Below are 25,301 nucleotides of genomic sequence, written 5' to 3' on the forward strand. Positions count from 1 at the left end.
ATTCCCTTGACTGAGCGTAACTTTAGATCCAGATCATTTGACAGAATAATCTTTAATAACATCTCAGAGACCACCGGTCATGTGATCCTCTCAAATTTGTGTTAGACACGACAAACTGTGGGTTGTAAGAGATGCTGACAGGAGATCAGCAAACATTTAATAACTAACCGGAATGGCGATTTACGGAGTACCTGAGCTAGTAAGTGAAAATCGGAATGAGGTCCATGAACACGACATGAAACAGTGGTGCTGGCTACTACTCATCATCGGCCTTCACACAACTACAATGAATAGTGTGTACAGGCTGGTTCATCTTAAACACCTCATAATCAGGAAGTTTGCAATTCTGATTACTATGGACTTCAGAAACCGAGAGAACGTAACAGATATGCTTCAGGCCCGGTACATTTCGAAAACTGACCTCTTCAGTCACACTAAATGTGAAAGTCGACTTAGGTCAATGAACCAAATACAGAAAATTTCATCAAAAACACTTTAGTTGGCCCTGATCAACAACTCACAATACAGAGCACAGACACCACGGTCTGATTAGTGGAACACGCCACACAGGCATGAGCTTATAGCAGCTGTTTCGCATGGAACTGGCTAACATACATAAAACAACAGTCTGTTCGGAAACCAGATGATGGATTTTAGTGTACAGGAGAGCCAGAGGATGGGAAAAACCGTCAAGTGCTTTTATATCAATGTTGGAGTTCTAGTGAATAAATCAATAAGAATCAGAAACACTTACTTTCAGTTAGACCTGAAGATCATATTTCTCACTGAAATATGGTTGTCGTGAACACCCAGATATTCTCTCACCTCTTCTCACTTCGAGTCGCCACATTAGGAATGCTCTCCTAGCCGAAGTGAATTCATCCCCTCAAGCCTATATCTTTAAGAGTAGACTTGAAAACCACGTACTCACCCATGGATTAACATCCCCCTCTTGGACCGCATATCTGATGCATGTCTCATAAATTATCACGGTTATCATCACAAAATACCTGTGATTACTTTCTGCCTCTCTTATTATCATTTCTGCTTTCGTTCACCCCTTCGATTACGTCTTTCTACACATTATCAATTAAGTAAATTAATGAGTTATTCTTGGTCCACCATCTCATTGCAGTCGAAATATCACTACATTTCTACATTGCAACCAGCCAACCATCTGCCTGGTAACGTACTAGCTGCTGGTATTGAGAAGTCCTACTTTTGTGAGACAAACGCACTTATTAAACTGGAAGATACACAAAGATACACGAATAACTACCACACTGATCACAATTAATGCTATTACAACTTACAGCTTATCCATCGAGTGGCTGGACCACTACCCATTTTGCATAACCAAATCACTTGAACCGTAGTGGAACGTCAAGAAGCGAGCGCAAATATATCAAATGGTTGATATAAGCTCGCGATGAATATGTTGAATATTGAATTCCAGCTAAACATGAATGTATTAGATATAGTCGTCCTTGACTCCGCGTTTGATTTAAGGGTATCCCGATGGGTGGTGATGGCGGTAGTATACCTCGGCGCGATGATCTTGTCAAGCCCAAGAAGAAGCAAGAAGTTGCCGAACGTGAAGCGGCTAACATGGCGCTTTGGAAACACTGTGCTCTTACACAAGATCCCCTTCGTCAACCAGTTGTTTCTTGCTTACTGGGAAGGTAATTATTTACAAATCGAAATACATAGTTCTAAAACTTGAAGGCTCTACAACAAAGAGTCAGTTATCAATAAACTTTTAAGCAAGTCAAACGGAGATGGGTTTTCAGACCATATAAAGAAGCTACGAGACGTAAAGGAGTTGCGTTTAAGTTCAACGTCCTCAGATAATCAAGAACCTCAAGTATTTTATTGTCCAGTAACCGGCCTGGAAATGTCAGGGATCTATCCTTTCGTTTATCTATGGAGTTGTGGCTGTGTCTTCTCCAGGAAGGCCCTTACGGAAGTCAGTAGCAACTTATGTATGCTGGTAAGATATTTCAAAACTGGCTTATGTAGTACGATAGTGTTTGCTTTCTTTATTTATTTGACCATGTAAACATTGGTACATGAGGACACCAAATATATATGCGCCACACAATAACAGTGGGACCAGTAGTAGTTATTGATTTGTGTGGGGCTTGTGGTACTTTCCGGGTGCCCGAGCCGAGGCAGATGGTTTTCTTAGTGCGCCACACCTCGAGTTTTTGACCTAAAGGTCTAAGGCAGTGGGTCACCGTTAGGAGATACAGCCTCGTGGTAGGCGATGACCAACAGTAGATTCACACGCCATTTGTTCCCCCATGACCACAGAGCCCTTGTGTGTCATTGGTTTGGAATCAGGGTATTCCAACTCCTCTAAGTGGATCCTCTGAGACAATTTAAACATGACTTCTCATCCGTTTAAGTTGAATATCGCCTGCGTTGACTGACTAGTCCTAGATCTCTGCTTACTCGATTTTTTACCTTACCTCGGTTATCATATGAATAAACGGTATTAAAAATAGTAGGGTTTTCGTTATTTGTTTCGATTTTAGCTTTATACTTTTTTGTCTTTGGACATGACATTGATAACGATGTAGAATCTTTACCGGGGTAATATGGTTTAGATGATGGAAATAAGGGGAGTGAATCCTTAAGAAATTCCTTTCGGTTTGGGCGTCCGGAAGGTATACTAGCCCTCATGCCCCCAAATGCCCTGGTATGGCCGAGAGTGGGGTGGGCCCGCCCTCCCTCTCGAGATGCTCTCACACGGCCACGCGTATACAGCCTCTGCCAGGGAAGTCCTACTCACTGCCTTCTCGTGGCGAGGGTGTTTACAAAAATGAGAGGACGAAAAGCGAATGTCCGAAGCTTTAACCGGATTCCAAACCAATGGTGCACATGGGCTCCAGTATTCTGAGGGAACAAATGGCGCGTGAACCAATTGTTGGTCACCGGCTACCATGGGACTGCATCTTCTTACGATGCTCTACTGCCTTGTGGATCAGACCTTTGGGTCGAAGGCTCCGGGTGTGGCCCCTAAGAAAACCACCTGCTTCGGTCCGGGCACCCGGGCAGCATCACAGCCCACACACAAACAAATATGGTGTTGCACATATATGTTTGATGCCCTCTTGTACCAATATTTATGTGTTGAAATAAACAAACTAGCCCTCACACAAATATTTGTGTGGCGAATATATATTTGGTGCCTCCATGTACCATTGTTTATGTTTAAATAAATAAAATAATAAATGGAAACGAACAACGTAGAAATTTGGGTTTTCAATCATGCTGGTGTAAAGTTTTATCTTATTTTAACACATAGACTTTGGTACAAGGAGGCACCAAATACATATGCGCCACACAAATCTCATTCGACATGTGTGAGGGCTGTGATACTGCCCGGGTGCCCGGACCGAAGCAGGTGGTTTTCTTAGGGGGCCACACCCGGAGCCTTCGACCCAAAGGTCTGATCCACAAGGCAGTAGAGCATCGTAAGAAGATGCAGTCCCATGGTAGCCGGTGACCAACAATTGGTTCATGCGCCATTTGTTCCCTCAGAATACTGGAGCCCATGTGCACCATTGGTTTGGAATCCGGTTAAAGCTTCGGACATTCGCTTTTCGTCCTCTCATTTTTGTAAACACCCTCGCCACGAGAAGGCAGTGAGTAGGACTTTCCTGGCAGAGGCTGTATACGCGTGGCCGTGTGAGAGTATTTCGAGAGGGAGAGTGGACTCTCCCCACTCTCGGCCATACCAGGGCATTTGGGGGCTGGTGTAAAGTTAGGACTGTATGATAATATTTTGGCTACTCAGGTTTGGTGTGTAGATACTTTAGCTTATATAAAATTTAGTAGAAGACTCAATTTGATCAACATCCTATCATCAGCTATCAACATCTATTATTAATTGGCAACACAATTCAGAAGTGAACATCAAGTCCATGCAGGCTAGAGGATTCTGGTACTCTACAAACTGGCTTTCATGAATCCCATTAAGCCAGTATATTTCAAATAATAATACCAATGACAATAATCATAATGATAATAATTAATAGTAGTAATGAATATAGTAGTCGCAATCATAATTAGCACATCCACTAGGTACCTGGGTATGAGTCTTGATTTGTGAGAGCTAATGATACCACCCGGCTCCGCCCGTTGAAGCTGCGGGGCAGGGTTCGAACCTGGGACTTAGTGGATGTAAGTCGAATGGCTTAGTGATTAAGCCACCTGTCTGCAAAATATTCTATTTCGTCAGACATGTTTGAACAATTGTATTGTTTCTAAAGGTAATTTATTCAACTATGTGATTGTTTATGCACTAATCAAAAACTGTCACCTGATGTGAATCAGATGCTATAATCCCGTCAAACATCTGTAAATGCTTTGGGGTTTTTATTTGATTCTATTGTATTGAATCAATGAATAGAATCCTAATTAATAGACGAATGAAATAATATAATTTGGTCGAGTAATGGCTACTCACGAGACCGTATTTTTGACTTAGATTTCTGAATAACTAGAAATCAAAGGCAGGATCAGTGGCCAAATGAGTTTTTTTTCATATAATAAAATAACATATTTATATACAGAACGTGAATGCTAACTAGATGTGATAAAATGTAGGTGGTTGAAAAACTAACTTGTAGGCCACTCATTCCCGAATCCGTTACAACTTGACTGTTAGACCTAGTCTTGGGCGTTCTATCAGTAAGCTGATGAAGTCAATGTTTAGGACCCTTATTGATAATTCAAGGTCAAATTTGCACAAATTCATTCGTTTTATGCGATCCAGAGCATAACTATTCGTCCCATATTTTTCACATCCTCATTTTTGTAAATACCTTGCCGTTTTTGATTTTCTCGTTTAGTTCTGTTGCAAAACATAGCAACAAGCCCGTGAAGTTTTATGTATGCTACTGCTTTTGTATATTCCTATATTCTAAAGTGAATCTTCACTTCTGAATCATTCAGTTAGTTATGTGTAACGTAGAACCCAACACGTGTGTGCCTTGGTTGAAGGCTCTGCTACATTAGCTCAGCAAGATAAAATTATCAAGATAAATGTCAGAGTAGCAGTAGTAACGGAATCATTAGTAGTCGGAGAAATGCGGTGTAGAAAAAGAAGGATCATGTTTTACTCGTGTTAGACTATAATCTAACTAGGGGAATAAAGTTACTTGGAATTAAAAATCGAGTTACTAAACCAATACGCAACATTGGCCTATATAGCTGCTGGTGTTTGACCTACATTTAAAATGATGCACACCCCAGTGAAATGCTTGTTTTTATCTGTCTTAAGGCTAATTGTGCAGTAGGACGCACGAGATTGTTGTTTATCCACTACTTAAACTTTGATTCAACCTTTTGGATGTCCTCTCTGAATGAATTCTTTATTCTTCTAAATGAATATCCTATGAAGTACACAAATAAAAAAAAAGTATTTTGATCAAACGTTAACTGATTTCCGTTTTGTCAAATACCTGCACATTCCTTCTTAATTTTCAGTGTGGTACATCATTTTCTTCGGATGACATTATTTTAATAAATCCTCAAACTAAGGATGAAATCGAAGTTGCCAAAACAAGACTGATCAAGTTTCAAACAGCTTCTAAGGTATGCATTTTAAATCTGTTGTGTTTGTCTGATGAAATGACATAAATAGATAATATTGTGGTCATGGACCAACTCAACCAAGCTATAGCGTTTTATTGTAGTGCTTGAGTGACAACTTAACTAGTGGATTATAGGTCCGAAACAACTTGCACTTGCTTTGCTCTGTGTAACTTCGTACTTTTTCTGGCTCTGATCTGGTTAAAACACGAGTATACAAAACTACTAATTACTCAGTTGAATTTGGTTTTAAAATGTTTTATCGAGTAAACCGTGAAAGGTTTTTACAGCACTATTTATTTAAACACATAAACACTAGTACAAGAAGGTACCAAATAGATTTGCGCCACACAGGTCATTTGATTTGAGTGAGGGCTGAGATACTGCCAGGTTCCCCAGACCGAAGCAGATGGTTTTCCTAAGGGGCCACACCCAAAGTCTTTGACTTAGAGGTCTGACCCACAAGGCAGTGGAGCAACGTCAGAAGATGTAGTCCCATGGTAGCCGGTGACCAACGATTGGTTTATACACCATTTGTTCCTTCAGGATACTGGAGCACATGTGCACCATTGATTTGGAACCAGGGTTTTCCAACTCCCCTAGGTGGACTCTCCGTATCCACCAACCTGGTTAAAGAACCGGACATTCGCTTCTCATCCTCCCAATTTCGTAAACAAAACCCCCCGCTGCGAGAAGGCAGTGAGTAGGACTTCCCTGGTTATGGCTGTATACGCGTGGCCACGTGAGAGCATTTCGAAGGGAGAGCTGACTCTCTCTAGCTTCGGTCCTACCAGGGCATTCGGGGGCACTAAACAGTGAACAATGTTAATTTTGTGCGCTGAATTATATGTCATACAAGTTGTTTAAAAGTTAATGGTACTTTGTGTTCATTTAATGTTGAGGTTAGTAATATTCCATAATTTTCATCTCTTAAGATCATTTGTCCCACTTTAACTAGGACTTCTCTTATTATTTTCTCTACTGCTGGGCTTATTATTTCTACTTTGCCTATTATACTATTGACTTTACTGTCGGTTTGATCGTATCGATTCGTGCTATATCTTGGATTATGTTTGTCTCTTATGGTTCAGACAGGATGGGGTCCGAACCTGCAGTTCAGTGACTGTAACTCGACTGACTGAACTACGAACTATGTTCTTCTAAGATATCCTCTAGTGATTTAAATAAATGAATGGTATCGATCACTTAAAACATCTGTGGCACTTTAGTTTGTCATTGTTTCACTTCGTTCCTTCCTGAATTCTCTTTTCTGGCACCTACTCTTGCTTTTGAATCGATACACTTTTGTACCAGGTCCTATGTTGACGATGACTGATTGAATTTCCTCTTCACCTCATATGTAACTAGTGCTAACTGTCCTAGCTGACGGAATTTTATTCATAATCTCCTAAAACTGGAATTTAAGTGTTCTAATTCTTTGTCATATACGACTACAACTCTTACTTACTAGCTGAAACTAAAGTTGTGCAAAGTAGATATGTGGTTTGCTTCAAAAACCCGTATACAGGGTTTAAGCGTGTTAATACATATAATCTTGCTAAAGCAGGGTGAAGAACAATCATTATTATCTCTTCATATATTTTAAATTTCGTTAGCCCCTACTTATAATATGAGGATACGGTAACCTATGAAAACATTTTATGTTAACTGTAAGCCTTCAGGAAAACGTAGTCACTATGCTTAGTCTATAAAATAGTGAAAATCAGTTGTCAATAATGTAGATAATACGACTAAAAATTGACCGTATTTTCATAAAGATGTATAGGAACAACGTAAGAGTTGTCATAGTCAGTCAGTAACAACGTAGAACTTCGTACGTACGTACATCAGTTCGAGTTGCCATACCACATTAGCACAGAGATGCAGTTGTCCATTCAAATCCCGTAGTGGTAGATGTAGTAAGAGTATAAGCAGTAATCGGAAAGATTAGGGTTTGAAGATGTAATTCAAGGAGTATAATACAGTGAAATAAATTTGGGAAGAGGAAAAAAAGGGACATGAAGAATTCAGAAGATTAGAATTTGGGAGAACATAAAGAGTGTATTCACCTGCGCCATTGCAAACGATTTTGAGCCATGTCATTCAGGGTCTCTTACCATCGGTTCCTATAATCTCGCAGTCCCCAACCAGGTAGTCTACACCTACCAACATGGCTCAGTTCACTTGTCAGTGACTTCATGAACTTGTGACATGTTTTGGTGTGGACGCCCCTAGCTTTCTTCCAACCTACTCCTATACCATCGAACATCGCACGTCGGGGCGGTCGGTGGTTGGGTATATGTAACACGTGTCCCAGCCATCTCAACTAATGAAGTTTCACTACCTCATCAATCGATTTGCCATCCTTACGTAGTACCCGTTTCCTAACAACTGCGTTACTTACTCGATGGTCTCAGGATATACGAGCAATGTTTCGAAGACACCTATGATCAAATACTAGTAACCTAAGAATATCCTATACTCTTACCGGCCATGTTTCACTGCCATAAAGTAGGACGGAACGAACGGCTGCACAGTAAACACGTCCTTTGGTTGATGGACGGATATCTCACCTACGCCATAAATGATGCAAGTTGGCAAAAGCTAGTCGAGCCTTCTGTATCCGTGCTGAGATTTCGTCACACACCAGACCACAAGGGCTGATGAGACTTCCAAGATAAGTGAAGCGGTCGACACGCTCAACTACTTCACTCCCTATCATTAGTTTGTGTGTTGATGCAACCCAATCCTGAAGCAACATTTTGCATTTCGAGGGGGAGAATCGCATCCCGAACATGTTTGCATTGTTGCTTATGTGGTGATCAGAAGACTGCATTTTGTCAGCGTCTTCACCAAATAGATTTATGTCATCTGCATATTCTAGGTCAAGAAGTGAATCTCCCGGTAGAAGTACAACCCCTGGAAATCTAGACCAGGAAAGTGTTAACTCTAAAAGTACGTCGACGACAAAGTTGAACAAGAATGGGGAGAGTGGACAGCCCTGACGAACACCACTTGAGGTAATCAATTCTGATGACAGTTCGCCATAAGCTCTCACTCGACCAGTTGTGTTCGAGTAGAGAGCCTTTATAAGGTTAATGTACTTCTTTGGTACTCCTTTCAGTGACAAACATTGCCATAGAACCTCACGATCAATAGAGTCTAATGCCGCTTTAAGGTCGAGAAATACTACCATTGTGGGGCGTGTGAATGTGTGTCTGTGTTCTAGAACTTGACGTAGTGTGAATATCTGATCTATACAACCACGTCCAGGTCGAAAACCAGCCTGGTTTTGTCCTTTCTTATAGACGCACAATCAGTGATTGAGACCAGTCAGATGGGATTACATCCAGTTCCCAGATTCTACCTAAGACCTCAGTTAATCTCACTGATAGTACTGGACCGTCATTCTTGAAAATCTCAGGAGTAAACCTGTCAGGGCCTGCTGCTGTCCCTCGCTTCAGATTTCCTATAGGTTTTCCAACTTCGTAAAGAGTTGGAGGATTAGATTAACTTGTCATTCAGGTTGACTGGAGATCGTGGGAAACCGAAGTGTGGCTGAAGGCCAGTTGAACTGATCCCTAAAGTGTTCTGCCCATCGATCCAATCTCCTGGATTGAGAATGTATAATATGTCCATCTTTTTCTGAGATTGTTTCGCTAACAGTTGGGTTCCTAATACTGGTTTCCTTGACAAGATTTTTTTTCTTATGCTTAAAGTTAGTATGTGCAAGAAAGAGGAGGTTACCTGAGCAAAGCTGCAACAGACTGTAGCCATTATCTGTTCTTTGAGCCACGACGCTGTGAGATCTACCCAGGTGTCCTTCCCTTTCGCTTGATTTACCTACTTGAGCATTAAAGTCACCAGCCACTATTACTACATCAGAGCGCCTAGCTTATCGGAGAAGGTCGGAAAGCTTTGTGTAAAACTCATCTTTTACATTATTTGAGCTACAGTCAGTGGGAGAGTAGTCAGAGACAATGAAGAGGCAACGGCGAGTGTCCCCATCTTTTCGAGTTCTTTGTGTTCCGTTTAGTCGGACAGCGCACAAATGACTGTCTACTGGGATCCAGTCTAAGAGAGCTAGTTCTGCCCTAGGACTCAATGCTATACCTACGCCTGTGAGGCCACGAGGAGCAGCATCAGGGCTTCCAGATACACGAAGCGTGAATCGAGTCGGTTCGTTATTTTGACATGGTGAGGTCAGATGAATGACGCTACTCGGATCCTGTATGCGCGTTTCGGAGACGCAGCACACATCGATGGCTTGAGATCCTAAAGTCCTAGGTAAGGAAGCCTGTTGTCCTATTTGGCACAATGTTCGGACGTTAAAAGCTCCTACATGTAGTTTAGCGGGTGGTTTCAGTAGACCAGGAATAACATGAATGACCGGGATTAAAATTTGTTAAACAATATTATATTCATGATTCAACAGTAAACAAAAAATAAATGCATTCGGACCATTGTAACCGATATCAAACCATGTCACCTGCGTCACCCCCCTACAAATTATGGTTACCATGTATACATTAGCCTAAAAGGGATGCTTTTTCATAAACACGGGAAAGATCAACCGTAAAGGACTCCATAAATTGTCGTCATGTCTTGACTAGACCTCATCGTACTCCCAAATTACCCAGCGTTGAATCTTGGAATAGATGGTGTCTAAACAAGTTTAATTCATCTCTTCAATGCTTCATAGCCACAATGTAGTACAGAGCCACCTGACTCGCAATGCACTCACCCTTTAATAGGCAGATGAATATCCTTTTGACAAAAAACGTAGATTTGCAAAATACTGAGAGAGCTTCTGTGCGATATGCTAGTGCTTTTTCAACTTAGGCCAATCAACACTAGGTTGCAATGGAGTAGCATCAATGGAAAGTGACTTCGCCAATGTGTAAAAGGTCATATCCTCATCGATTGAAGATCTATTATTAATAAGAATTTTTTCGTTTCAGTACAGAAAGTAAAATAGCTATAGATAATCAAAACTTAGGACGAACATTCGTAAACAGAGAATAAAAAAAACCTACTTTTGGCTTTAATTTCTGCTAGTTTTTATTGGCTACCATGCTTACTGTAGTTGCAATCAAATCAGATTAATGTTCATGTTATGAAAGTCATGTTGATGAAGTCATTTAAGATTAGCTTTAATGATTTAAAATATCGAGTAATTTGTCGTTATCTATAACGTATATTCAATCCATCAGACAGATGTGTTTTTTCCTATTTATTTACTCAATTATTCTTTTTTGTCCTGGTTGTACATTTGGGCACATACATCATCATTCTGTTCGCTTATGCTGAAAGTAAATGTTACTGTTTCATTATCTGTAGACTCGCAAACGATCTTCAGCTAACCGCGTTTCTGAACAATCAGATCTCATCGATGAAAATAATATCCCAAACAAAAAGACACTTGTTCAGGATAAAACATTGGAGGGTAAGAAAAAATCCGAAACATCATCAGAACTTGAAAAACCAGTAATAGATCCTCAACCCCAGCAAGAAACCTCTGGGACAAGTAGATCGATTCAGGAAGATCCTAATTTAAGTTCTGCTTATAAATCATTGTTTAATACATGTGAACAAGCTAAACGCCAGCAAAAATCCCACTGGGTTACTTTTAATCCCTTGTATTTCAGATAAACCTCTCTTTTCTCAACTAATTTTGTGGATTTCGTTATTTTTTAATGATGTATATAAAAATTTGTAATATGTTAATTTGTCTTATTATAAATAAACAAACAAAATTTTTCGCAACAAATATTTTTTTAAACGAATGGGGGTTGACATTTTTCCATGATTTCACCAGTTATTCATATTTGACCGTTAAGTATTTTCTCAGGAGATCTAATTCATGGAAATATCGGATAGGAATCTTTATTTCTTCGTGTAGCTTAAACTGGAGTTACATTTAAAAAGAAAGGTAAAGTGGAAGGGTACTCGCTTATTTTCGCTGCGGATTATAACCCGTATAAACAAGGAATTAGTTCCATGAACTAAATCAATTAGTCCAAACTGGTCCGTTCCAACTGAAGATTTGAATACATAGGTCAGTTATCTCAAACCATTGATATTACAATTTAGTGCACGAGCTGGAGTACATTAAAGCATTATTTGTACAACCAACGTTGATGGGGTTACTGACAATCTGTTTTGATGCATAAAAGTTAAACATGGAATTTTAAAGAATTCTGCGTTTCGATTTGCGGAATTCTATGGTATACACTACTTCCACTAGGTGGGTAAGTTTTATCGTAAGAAGCACTGGTGTACTTCAGCGTTACTCATAAAATGTTAAAAAGGTTGGTGAGATAGAAAGTCGTCCTAATTATTCAGAGCTGGGATAAAGGAAACTTAATATGTTACAGTGAAACATGATTATGGTGCTCTAATTTACAGAAATTGGATTACATTGGCATTTGCTATATTAGTCCTGACCACCTCTATAGGAGCTTGCACAACTACACAGCTGTATGAACCTACCGAATAAATAATCGTTTACAGTGGATGCAATACTTGCTCCCGAATGCCCTGGTACGGCGGAAGGTAGAGAGAGTCAGCTCTCCCTTCGAAATGCTCTCACGTGGCCACGCGTATACAGCCATAACCAGGGAAGTCCTACTCACTGCCTTCTCGCAGCGGGGTTTTTTTTTACGAAATTGGGAGGATGAGAAGCGAATGTCCGGTTCTTTAACCAGGTTGGTGGATACGGAGAGTCCACCTAGGGGAGTTGGAAAACCCTGGTTCCAAATCAATGGTGCACATGTGCTCCAGTGTCCTGAAGGAACAAATGGTGTATAAACCAATCGTTGGTCACCGGCTACCATGGGACTACATCTTCTGACGTTGCTCCACTGCCTTGTGGGTCAGACCTCTAAGTCAAAGACTTTGGGTGTGGCCCCTTAAGAAAACCATCTGCTTCGGTCTGGGGAACCTGGCAGTATCTCAGCCCTCACTCAAATCAAATGACCTGTGTGGCGCTTATGTAGTCGGTGCCCCTTTGTACCAATATTTGAATGTTCAAATGAATAAATAAAAATAAATGCAATACTTACGAACATCAGTCGTTATACGTTTGTGCTATATGTGAACTAAATTCCACCGAATGATAATAATACTTTGTTTACAGAAAGTTACAATCTTCCTCATAATTACTGCAATACATTTCCCCCCAAGTTGTCTATCGATCGTTGTTCAAATAAATCTAATTAGCTATATGAAACATGAGTTGACCTGCTGTTTTATTGTTAACCAAGACTTCATTACAAAGTTACTACATTAGTAATGAGATTTATCATACAAAACGCCAAAGCAAAGCCCTTTACATAGACACCATTAGGGCATTAATTAAACCCCTTTAAAAACAACAGTACAGTTAAACTCTAAATTTTTCACATACTATGTAATTTGCTTGAATCCAAGACGTTCGAAGTTAATAAAAATAAGTCCAAATTCATAAATTGATAACTATAAACATTCACTACTTCGTAAAAATAAAAACACTTGAATAATAATGCAACTATGTTCATGAATATAGATGAAATATTCAATATTATCCACTCATCATAAAAAAACATCTCTCGAACACCTCATATCTATTTACTTAGGTAGAAAGTTTAGAAAGAAATGAGTTAGTAAACTTCATCTAGACAAATTTTAAGAAAGGTTTATTTCACTGAACCTGAAAATATACAAAATAAAACAAAAACTCCAACTAAATAGAAGCTAAATTATCCATATACAGTATACTGTAATTGTTAAATACATATATTTTCAATGATCAATAGTGAACCGTTTGCTTGATTAGAAACATTAATTCATACACCATATATGTAATAAATTGATCTAATTTCATCATAATTTTTGTACATATACCTATCTAATTACAAATTAACTATGTTTTTTTATTCTGTAATAGATTATCATTAGATGATATAATATCTGTCTTTCTTTTAATTGTTTCTTTTAAAATAGTAGATTTATACTTCTTATAGGTTTTCCAATGATGTTCAGAAGTAATTTCATCTTGGAATAGTGAAGATTTTAAATGAATTTTTTTTTCACAAATTTTTCGTAACATCTCAATACCTAAAAAAAGTGTAAATAATGTAAAAGGTTATTGTAATTGATGATTTTATGAAAATTACGTATTCAACCCCCAAATGCCCTGGTGCGGCCGAGAGTGGGGAGAGTTCGCTCTCCCCCTCAAAATGCTCTCACATGGCCACGCGTATATAGCCTCTGTCAGGGAAGTCCTACTCATTGCCTTCTCGTGGCGGGGGTGTCGTTTACGAAAATGAGAGGACGAAAAGCGAATGTCCGACGCTTTAACCGGATCCCAAAACAATGGTGCACATGGGCTCCAGTATCCTGAGGGAACAAATGGCTTATGAACCAATTGTTGGTCACCGGCTACCATGGGACTGTATCTCCTTACGATGCTCCACTGCCTTGTGAATCAGACCTTCAGGTCAAAGGTTAGGGTAGTGGTCCCCTAAGAAAACCACCTGCTTCGGTTTGGGAACCCGAGCCGTATCACAGCCCTCACACATATCGAGTGAGATTTGTGTGGCGCATATGTATTTGGTGCCCCATTGTACCAATATCTATGTGTTAAAACAAATAAATTATGTATTCAAATTAAAGTCTATAAACATATGATGAGGTTAATACTATTGTTATAAAAGATTTATTCGAGTAAGAGAGCAGATACTGAGGTAGTAGTTAGTTATAGATATATACAGAATAGGGAACGTACTGATTCTTCCCGGGCGATTTGAACTAAGGTCACGTAGTGCCATTATTAAATACATAATTGCGATATTCGATCCATGGTTGACCATTTGTAATGAGTATAAGCATCATTATGTGCAAAACTCTCGAAGGAAGAATGCAAATTTATGGTCAGAAAGATGTGGTCACAAACATATTATTGTAACCAATAGTTAGAGATTTTGGGTGACATGATTCAGAATCGTCTGCAATGATGTAAGTGCATTCACTCCTTGTTTTCCCGAAAACTGTTTATACTTCTTAATTTTCCACAACTTAACTTTCTTTTAAAACTACTGACATTTCTACTACTTTGGGGTTTGTCTTGAGGTAATTTTATCACTCTGTGTTAATGGGGAATGGTAATCTGAACCGACACACATATTCGTTAGTTTCTACGTTTCTTATGAAGATGACACACATAGTTTTAAAGAGAACGAAGTTGCATCCTTGTTTATAAACAGTGTGTGACTAGTCTTATGAAGGACTCGAGTCCATCATGGAGAAATATTTGGGAGTAGACCTGATCATCTTGATTGAGAACCCGAACGTCAGTGTCCAGGATCGACAACACTGAGTGTGAATGTATCACAAAGTGGCATGGGTTGGGAAAAAGAAACGAGAATGGGGAGAGATGGGTAGATCCATGTTGATGAAAATGCAATACTTCATAAACCGATATGTCATAAACTTTATTATGTTATCGTGGCTTATAAAACGCGACACAAAATTTAACAAGATCAACCAACCTTTTTCTTTATCTTGATTATATTTTTGTAAATAAGCTATACATAATAAATTTGTATATCTGGGTGACTCGAAAAATGATAAATATTTAATGGATAAACCAGAAGTTTTTGGTGGAAATACACAATGAAAACCACCAGCTCTATCGAATTCATCAACCATAGAAATTAATATACGTACATCGAATGGTGTTAGACAGTCTAAAATTTCATTGGTTGCATTTTTAAGTATTACATGAGATGGTGTATTCGATGTGATAAAAAGATTTGAACTATTGAAATTCTTATAATTAGTCGGTGATTTATATGAATTTTTAGAAAGATTTGAAGTTCCTGTCAAAAAAGACAATAAGGTCAATTTATGGTTATGATTTGTAACAGTTCATAATAAAAATGAGATACTTAAGTTTTTGATTGAGATCATGAACCGATTGATGTTAGACCACCGTTGGAAACCTGGAAGCACTGGACGGCCGTTTCATCCTATTGTGAGACTCCTCAACAGAGCGCACCCACGATCCCGCTCGCGAGATTCGAGCCCAGGGCCCTCAGTCTTGCGCGAGAACGCTTAACCTACTGGACCACTGAGCCGGCATCCAATGGTGTTAGTGTGTAACATCAACCAATCCAATACTCAACGTTTTAGTTAAATGGATGGATGATATTTTAACATGGAAAATATACCAGTTTTGTATATTGTATAGAAATATATGATGTTGGTTTTTTTAATAATAATAATTATTATTATTATCATCGAGTTTTGCTTTATCACACTTTGGTGTCATAGTATAAAAACAGCAGAATACAATGTAATTTAAATTCACTTGGTGTTGTTTTAGTTGTATCTTCTCAGTAGCTAAGTGGATAACGCGATGGCGTTTGAAGCAAACGGTTCTGGGTTTGAGTCGCAGAGTGAACACCAAACAAAATTTCACAGCATCTGAACGTTTATTGACAACAATGTTTGAGAACTTATGGTAGTTCAAAGAGGATTTCAACTGTCGAAACCAAAAACGAATTCTAAAAGATGATAAATATTATTATTAAATAGAATCGCAGATTACTAGGTTTTGTACTGAGTTTTTTGTTGATAACTCAATCCATAGTATAAAAAACTGTACTAGTTCGAAAGGTTATTCATAATATCGTACATATCCTGATAGGTATTGAAAACGTATTCGTTTAGTGTGTTATAAGACTTGTGGGATAAAGTGCTCCATAATATAAGCACCCATACGACAAACAAGTATTCAGAACAACTTTTTACGGATGATGAACCTTACTACTTCTTTATTTCTATACAAATTTACTAGTAAATAAGTTTACATATTGGAACTAAATGAGTTCACATAATCTGGTTATATAACATACCGGATACTGAAACTTCTGAATTTAAATTTCCATTTGAAGCCGAATGAAGTTTAGTCTTAGATTGGATCATCTCATGAGGATGATTTACTTTGAAATCAGGCGAATCAGACTCTAGTCTCATAAACTGAGCTGATTTTCTTGATTCTACTGACGACAATGAAGATGAGGAAGAAGATGACAGTGATAGCCGTCTGTTATTACTTGCATCATAAATCGACGTACGAGGTGATAAGATTCCTTCTTTCTCATCTGTATTACTTGATGTTATACATGAATGTAAAGAACTATTTGTATCCGAAGAATGTAATATTGAAGATTTACATGAAACTAATGTTTTACAATCATTTCTTTCATATTGATATGGTAATGTAGATGAATTATACTTTACTGTAAACCGTTTTACTCTTGGCAAACCATATTGTACAGCACGTATTTTAAAATATTTCATTTTCTCTTCTTCATCTGTACTAGCAGATTCAATAAATAAACGTTCATCAAGTAGCCATCTATGATTAGGTGGATTAGGACGTCGAAGGTTAGATTTAGTATTTTTTGTTTTTAAATTATCTACAAAACTAGCACTTTTTATATGTCGACAGGAAATATCATCATTTTTAAAAATAGGATTTTCAATTTCCATATTTGAACCATTATGTTCAACATCATGTGTATTTACATTTGAGCACATCATTAGATCAGGTGTATTTGTTTCATATTTAAGTGCAAAAGATGAAGGAATTGTATGACAGCGTGGTTCCATTGCCTCTGGAAGACGAAGACCAGATAAATTTAACATATCTTTAATAACACTACCTTTGATTTTAGCATCTAATGGTGAATCTGAATGCATACTTTATGAAAACGAATAAAAAAGAAATAGTAGTTTTATTAAGTGGCATTTATATGTAAACATTCATATGTACATATATGAAATATTTTAGTTATTAGGAAACATTCGTACTGGAAATCACAGATCTCAGGTTCATCGGTAATCATTGACATTAGTAGATCTGTAGCTTACCGGTTTAGGGATGTCTGATTACTAATAATCGTACTCCAAGTTTGAATATTGCTCCATTTCAGTTTAGACGAACAAAAGGTGTGACGTCAATACTGTTCAGGTCTATCCTAACCATCATATTGCTTCGATTACCCCGACTCTTTGAATTTTGCCCGTTGAGTACTCTAAAGACCAACTGAAACCTTATCAGGCTAGAATAAACATACCAACTGTTAGCATGAATACAACCAGTATTGTACGAAATTATGACAAAAAGCCGTTTGATGAAAACCAGTAGGACATTTAGAGCATCGCGTAGAGGATTTTGTATTATTGAGTACTTTGGCCTGATGAATAAACTAACGAATTCAATCAAAGCTCAGTACGAGAATATAGTTACTCAAGTAACTAGTCAGTAACTTATTATTATTATTATTATTAACGTTGGATTCCACCAGTCATATGGCGATGTGTAGGCAGGAGTCAGTCTCACAATATTATAAATTTTCATTTCAGTAATTCAGGCAATAAATCATTTCATATTTCAAAGATTTAATTAACGTAGACTTCTTCTACAAAATTCTGAAATATATTTCAAGTAAGAGAGCATGGTTAACTAGAACTAAGTGATCATTAAAATATTTAAACAAGTTTATGGCACAGGAAAGAATAAACCGGTTTACTGAAAGCATAAAAAACATTTAATAATTATTATGACAAAGGATTAAACAATTAAGTGATCATAGTGTTCACCTTGGTGAAACATTCACTTCAAGTAGCCATGGTTGTAAATCTTCATCTAAAAAAATATCGAAACCAAATATTTCATGTACAGAGAATGAATGGTTACAATAAATGTTTACAGCAGTATTGAATGCAGCTTCTGTACTGATTATAGTTTTTACAACAACATCTTTAATATTTGACCAAATAGGTGCAGGTGATATACCTTTTGCTTTTAAATATGTCCAAAATGCTCGTAAACTCCTGAAATGAATGATGAATTTATGTACAATAAAATTGATTTAAATAAAGACGTAATACAGAAGGATGTAAGTTATTAATTTACACAAAACGTAATTGATTTATTTATGAGAATCATTCACAACATTTTCTACTGTTAGTTAAAGATAACAATTCCTCTGTATTTATGAAGTAATGTATTTGCTTGTTTTGTAATATGATATGGTAACTGGAAATGGAAGAATTCAAAATGTATAGATATTATTTGATTGAGATCATGAACCGATTGATGTTAAAGGTTAAGCTTTCGCCCGTGAGACCGAAGGCCACGAGTTCGAATCTTGCGAGCGGGATCGTGGATACACACTGCTGGAGAGTACCACAATAGGATCAAACGGCCGTCCAGTGCTTTCAGGTTTTCAATGGTGGTCTAACATCAATTGGTTCATGATCTCAATCAAAAACTTAATAATTTCCACAACCCCATACTGATGTATAGAAATTATTGGATAAACAAAATATATCTATTAATTAAGTTTTATTAGTGTACGGGCATTTATAGAGATTACAGAATTTTTATGGTTTAAACCATGAACAGATCTTAGCAAGACCAGCATTAAAAAGCTGAAAGCTCTGAACGACCACTTAGTTATGGTATGAGACTCCTGAGTAGGATACTCGGTCGTGGATACCTACTTCTGAAGAATCCCATACTGGGACGAAACAGCAGGAAAGTACTTCCACTTCTCACAGGGGTTTTAACTGAAAACAATTCGTGCCTTAAACTATGTGAATTAAATTTCCCTGTATTCAGCTTGTATTTATTTTATCTAAAGCATCTGCCGACAGTTGAGATTTATTGAGATTTTATTTTCGTAAGCCATATTTCACTTATCTATATAGAGAAAAATATCAGCGTTTTTTAAGTTAAATCTCGTTTATTCACTGTAGTTTTCAGTTCTGACTGCAATGAAAATTCAAAGCAAAACTAGCTTTTGTTTGTGGCTATGTTTACAGTTATTTAAGCATATGTGTCAAGTACTGTTATCAGTTGATTATAATCCAGAACATACTTATTTTGAAACAATATACGGCTTATATTTCCTGATGATCTTAGTGTTAAAACGTTGAGTTGTTTTCTCCTAACGTTGTCGAAACAGTATAATAATAGTTAGTTTGGGGAGTAATTTAGTGTTTAAAGCATTTGTCTTTAAATTACTGAATCTAAGGTACAAACTCTGCTGCACCTAATTTAGCTTAAACAAATGGTTATTATCACTAAGACATATGTGTGTGTGTAGATCAAAGTCAAGCTGATTATCATGTACTGAAAAGAGTTATACTAATTTTACATAATTTACATTCGAGTTAAACACGAGCTCACAAGAATGAGAAGGAGTAAGATAAAATATTGTTTATCACAAACTGGCTAATTACAGATGATCCTATTCTTATTTAGTAAGCATATTTGTTGGGATCTATTAAAGGATTTAGTGTGATCCAACATGATCAATGAAGAATGCTTCACATTGTAGCGTCAAATAGTTTACGTACAAAAAATAAATTAAGTCCTTGACCCAATGTGATCAAGTAGTTCATAGAAGTTTAATAGTGTAATGTATCAATATTTACCAGACTTTTCATCTTGTAAAATTTTAAAAAAAAACAATGAAAGTTTTTGGTCTAACAAACAAACTGTAAGTTTATTTAAATCAATAAACTTGTTGTCTGTATGTTTTAATTTAAACAAATTGTAAATGTTTATACTAACATCAGGAATACTCCTTACAGAAACTTAATTCAGTATTAGTGTGGAACAAGGTGATCTACTGACTTCATTCCTGATTAAGCTGAGTTAATCATTAACACTCTAGGTTGATTTCAGTACCTAGTTATCTCAAATTCAATATTCATAGCAGAACATACCAATACCATATTAACACATGTATTAATTAGTATTAGGTGAAAGAAATCTTACCACTTATGACCTTTCGTAGCAAACTCATTTGTGTTACTAATATATTCTGAATTTAAACGATTAATGGAGTAATTTGTTAGGTGAATATATCGATTGCCCAAGGAGCGTATAGCATTAGAATACCTAATAATGAACAGAAAATTACGAGCATATATTTAACATAAATATGAATTATGACAGTATAATTCAAAACCGAGTTTAACTATTTGTGTTAAAGATATACAGGATCAAATTGATTACAGTTTGTAATGTAAAATTCATGATACTATGAAAAAAGAATATTTTTGTGATACCTCAATGAGTAGAAAAATTGTATTTCTGATGTATTATGACTTGCATTAAGTCATGAAACATCAGGAATACAATTGTTTACTCATCGAGATATCACAAAAATATATTTATTATTAACTTTCTACCCAATGTTCAGTTTATATGAAACTGAAGCCGTGACCAGTGGGGCCAATATGCGTCGGGTAGAAATAAGTATCAACCTCAGTGCAATGGAAGATGGTCGCGCAATTTCGTGGATTGGTTGAGGTTAGACGTTAACACCGTAGAATGCCGGCTCTCGTGTGAGATTGAAGGCCCTAGGTTCGAACCCCGGGATCGTGGATCGACAATATTGAGGAGTCCCGCAATAGAACGAAATGGCCGTACTGTGCTCTTAGGTCTTCAATGGTGGTCTAAAATCGATCGGTTCATGATCTCAATCAAAAACTTTGTAATCTCAACAACCCTATACTGATTATATGAAACTATCTAGCTCACCCTTGACATTGATACCGGCAAATCTATGATACTACCTTTGTCAACTGCAGCTGAAAAAATATGATGTTATTACAAGACGATATCTTTTTAGAAAGTTCTAGGATTTAAATAACTATTTGCTAAATTACAGTATAGCTTAACTAGAATTCCTATTAAAATAATAGTCGTGGTCAGTTTTACATATCCTTCTAACACCTTAACTTTGTTTGCTAATTACAAATACTGACAATCATCAAATGTCTGGGATTATTTAACGAATATAATTTTCACAAATCACATCACCAAGAGATCTCAGTTAAGCAACCAGTGAAAATCAGGAATTACTAGACGGGTGTTTTGCTTTAACATGGAACTCCTCAAACGCTCTCACCAACGACTTAGCCGGTGATGGAACAGAGAAACTTAAGTCTCCCTGAGAGAACTTAATCTCTGAATCAATGATTCATCATCCAGTGGACATATCTAACTTCAATCAATTGACAATACTGAATGACTATTATTTCAACTATAAAAATTCATTAATCTCCACAAATCCTCTGTACTACTAATAATAACCATGTGATCACTAGTGGCTGATTTCAAGATATAGTTCCTGGAGTTCTAATAAAAAGCGGTGATTAATAGATTTTAACTGCGTCAAATGTAAGCCCGTTAGTGAAACATGGTTTCGCAATATCGTGAATTGATTGGCGTGAAACATGTACACTATTGGGTAGCGATTCGGTGGTATCGAGGCCAAGTGTTCACAAAGAAACCGAAGGCCCTGAGTTCAATCTCCTGTGTGGTCACGTGTGTGCACTGTTGAGTAATCCGATACTACAACAAATAAACTATCTAGTGCTTACTAGTTTCCAGTGGCTGTTCAATTAATGTCAGTTCACGATTTAAACTATGAAGATTCAACAATCTCCACAAACCTCTTTACTAAGAATATGTTTTTCATTGAAATAGAATCTTAACCAACTTTATTCATTATATAAACTCACTTTTGAGAGGCGAATCTAACCAATCCATCCTCATGTATATACAACCTTAGGGGATTAATTGATGAGATATACACATAAATGCGTAGATCAAATTTACTATCATTTATCAGATATGGACGAGAAAGGTATCTACATGAGACAAAAAGAAATTTTGAACGATTTGAATTAGATTTTATTTACACTATTTCTGATCTATGCCAAAGCAAAGATTCTATAAATTAATTGTATAAATACTTATACACGGCTAAATTGATAGACAGCGATGACATCCGATCCAGTCACTGAGGTTCTTGGTATTTTTTCTTTGCAATGAAATGTTAAATGTTTTAGTGTGTCCAAATCACTAAGAAATATACTTTTTTTTATAAATAAAAACAGGATTCAAAGAGGTATGTGATTGTTGGACATACGTAATATACATTGTCACCACCTCAATAATTTACCAAACGATTTTGACCTAACTTCAGCATTATTCACATGGTGATCCCGACATATGAGAGCAATGCTTCGAAGACATAAGTACTAGTAGCTCATAAATATCCCTTGTTTCTTAAAGGTCAATTTTACAGCTAAAATGTAGAACGGGATGAAATACTGGAGAGTTGGTTAGCAGACGGACATCTCGCCTACACTATAAATGACTTAAGTTGGTAAAAACTAACTGAGATTTTTGAATCCGTGTTGTGATTTCATTAGAAACCAAATGACCAGAGATAATAAGATTTCTAAGATAGGTGAAGTGATAGATGTACTCAATTATATTATAATTAGTTTGGGCGTTGATACAGATCAGTCAGGTAAGTCCTTGGATATAGAGAAAGTGGAACACATTCTTAACATTCTTTCAATGTCACCTAAGGCAACCAGAGGAGCTTCCAACTCGTCAGTGACTTCATCAAACAGAACTATGTGTAATCTGTGTATTCTGGATTAGTAAGAGAAACACCTAGTAGGAAACGGATCTATTCACTATATATTTGGATTGTTTTCCCCGGTTGATAACACAATAAAGATAGTATCAAGGATAATCTACCTCTTTAGGCCATCCCAATGTGTATTTATCAATTTATTTACGCTTGTATAGAAGATTGTATTGACTTTACAAGTCCAAGTTAGTCAACAGCTCAATCCCTGAAAACATTATCAAGTCTAGTCATATACCACCAGAAGAATGATCGGTCAGGATTATCTATAGATCAGAGTTGCCTTGAAGAATATTTGGGTCGAAAATCATTTACACAGATAAACCTATAGTAAATCACCGATTTAATCTTGATCTTAGTGCACAGTAGAGACATGTTTAATTCCTTATTTCACAGAGATCTTAGTACCCCATCTAATTTTACAATTTATAATTGTCAGTCATTCTCTAATTCTTCTTCCTGTATACCTTTTACATTTCCTCTATCAGTTATTTCATATTAACTTTATGACCATTAAGCAACTTATATTCAACATTAGGAAACTTTAATCATTTATCATTATTTCCCTAAAACCCCCCCTTCCTCTTTCTTTTGGTGGTCGACTAGATTATGAAGACATCGACAACGCAACCCCTTACACCCAGTATCCATTTATAATTAATGATAGTCAATAATTTCGTACTTTTATTCTGAAGGTTAAAGTATTAGGGTTATGAAAAGCAAAAAAATATTATCACATGAACTATTTAAAGCATCGTTGTATTACTGTAAGCGAATTAACTTGTAGATTCATTTATTCAAATTAGCTATGATATATTTCTAAGATATACAATAAATATTGCTTTATTTTATAGTATAATCATGTTAACATTGCTATCATCAAGTAGATGTATTGTAATTAGTGTAAATAACAACAATTGAGAATAAGATAAATACCATTATGAACTAGATAAATATCATATGCAAATGTCCAATGAATGAACTAATCAACTTTCTAACGATTATGAAATCAAATGACATCAGATTTGAAATTATTGTTATTACCATTTTTAATATTCAAATGATACAAATGACCCCATAATTGTTAAAGACTCCTTTTATTAAGATTTCATTTTTATTTATATTTTCTTTTCCAACTACTTATTAAAAGGGGGAACGAGTGTGGTGCGTGCTACTTATATTGACATAAGTAGTATATAACGCGAGTCAGGAAGATTAGGAAGATCAAGAAAGGAAAAACGGGAATAGAAAGTAATTAGTATAGAAATGCAAGAATAATAAAGTCCGAGACAATTAGTGAACATTTTGCAAATTAGGTATTATAGTATGGTTTTTCTATTTTACCAAGTAATTCTGTAATGTTGTGCTATAAATAATACGATTGTCCGCACCTATGTTTTCCTTCACTACAATAATATTTGAATTATACAAATGACCCCATAATTGTTCAAGATTCCTTTTATTAGGGCTTCATCAACACTAAGTATCATCTTATCTGTTCAACTTCTGACAATTAATGATTTAAGTAATTTAGATTATTGTCTTACAGAAGTTATTCGCTAATCATATTTATAACAGGTTTATGATATTGTTTTATTTGTTTCTGTTTCCTATAAGACAAAGACTTGATACTAAATGATCATTAACCATTGTCATGTCTAGTTCTAGATTTCAAACAAATAGTGTGACTGAAAACGAGTACATGTATCTGTATTTTGTAAATGAGTCATACGCTTCATACTTCATACTACTTGACATCTGTTAGAGAGGTATATCTGAATACTTCCATCTCGAGATTTAGGTGTATTTCATATAGTATCATGAAAAGAAATATTACTACTGTCTATTCATATTCAGGGCGCATTCATTCTTGCTTTTAATCATCTGAAATTATTTGCTTGTTCTTTAAGAAATTTGAATTTTGTTCAATAATTCATTCCAGTGATTTGCTAGACCAATAATGTATCACACGAAGCAGACTTCCCATGTTAGTCTTTTTAATTAAAATAAACTATAACAAAAGTATGCCAAAGTCAGATTTCTAAAACTTTACATCTATTCTTTTTCTACAAATACTTAAGGTTAGAATCACTTACGGTTTTTGTACTGGATCCAGTTATACTAGTTATGAAAACTATCAAATCTGTAGCAAAATAACAGTGTTTGTATCAATACAGACTAATG

General features: G+C 36.4%; 2 protein-coding genes across 5 annotated transcripts in view; one reads left to right on the forward strand and one right to left on the reverse strand.

Annotated features, from left to right (window-relative positions):
• The first annotated feature begins 1,470 nt into the window (after nucleotides 1-1,470).
• RTFDC1_1 (Protein RTF2) lies at nucleotides 1,471-24,511 on the forward strand. 2 transcript variants are annotated; one of them, XM_051213102.1, is made up of 4 exons: nucleotides 1,471-1,682; nucleotides 1,726-1,990; nucleotides 5,497-5,604; nucleotides 24,268-24,511. In XM_051213102.1, exons 1-4 carry the CDS (start codon nucleotides 1,519-1,521, stop codon nucleotides 24,304-24,306), a joined length of 576 nt encoding a protein of 191 aa, XP_051069045.1. In that variant the 5' UTR covers nucleotides 1,471-1,518; the 3' UTR covers nucleotides 24,307-24,511. The 2 variants fall into 2 exon arrangements, with proteins under 2 accessions (XP_051069045.1, XP_051069046.1); XM_051213101.1 differs by lacking the exon at nucleotides 24,268-24,511 and adding an exon at nucleotides 10,942-12,151 and having other exon boundaries at nucleotides 1,472-1,682.
• The window catches only part of TTLL4_3 (Tubulin polyglutamylase ttll4), a gene marked incomplete at its 3' end in the record, with an annotated part of 31,098 nt that continues 18,024 nt past the window's right edge, over nucleotides 12,228-25,301 (reverse strand). Inside the window, exons 1-6 of one of the 3 annotated variants that reach the window (XM_051213103.1) lie at nucleotides 20,441-20,697; nucleotides 18,253-18,486; nucleotides 16,500-17,350; nucleotides 15,953-16,148; nucleotides 15,132-15,461; nucleotides 12,228-13,291 (exon numbers count right to left, since the gene is read on the reverse strand). In XM_051213103.1, coding sequence (XP_051069047.1) covers nucleotides 16,123-16,148; nucleotides 16,500-17,349 — 876 coding nt within the window. In that variant the 5' untranslated portion in view covers nucleotide 17,350; nucleotides 18,253-18,486; nucleotides 20,441-20,697. Of the gene's footprint in view, nucleotides 13,292-13,504; nucleotides 13,699-15,131; nucleotides 15,462-15,952; nucleotides 16,149-16,499; nucleotides 17,351-18,252; nucleotides 18,487-20,440; nucleotides 20,698-21,723; nucleotides 22,324-25,301 lie in introns of those variants that run through there. The other 2 variants (XM_035733382.2, XM_051213104.1) reach the window with 2 other exon arrangements.

This window comes from Schistosoma haematobium, chromosome 3, assembly GCF_000699445.3.
Source record: "Schistosoma haematobium chromosome 3, whole genome shotgun sequence".
Classification (NCBI taxonomy): domain Eukaryota; kingdom Metazoa; phylum Platyhelminthes; class Trematoda; order Strigeidida; family Schistosomatidae; genus Schistosoma; species Schistosoma haematobium.

Excerpts from the sequence above, each read along its gene's own strand:
- RTFDC1_1 (XM_051213101.1), top strand. The coding sequence starts at position 1,519 with ATGGGTGGTGATGGCGGTAGTATACCTCGGCGCGATGATCTTGTCAAG. Across the intron at positions 1,683-1,725 it reads GTTTCTTGCTTACTGGGAAG|GCTCTACAACAAAGAGTCAG; the intron begins GTAATTATTTAC and ends TAAAACTTGAAG. Across the intron at positions 1,991-5,496 it reads GTAGCAACTTATGTATGCTG|TGTGGTACATCATTTTCTTC; the intron begins GTAAGATATTTC and ends CTTAATTTTCAG.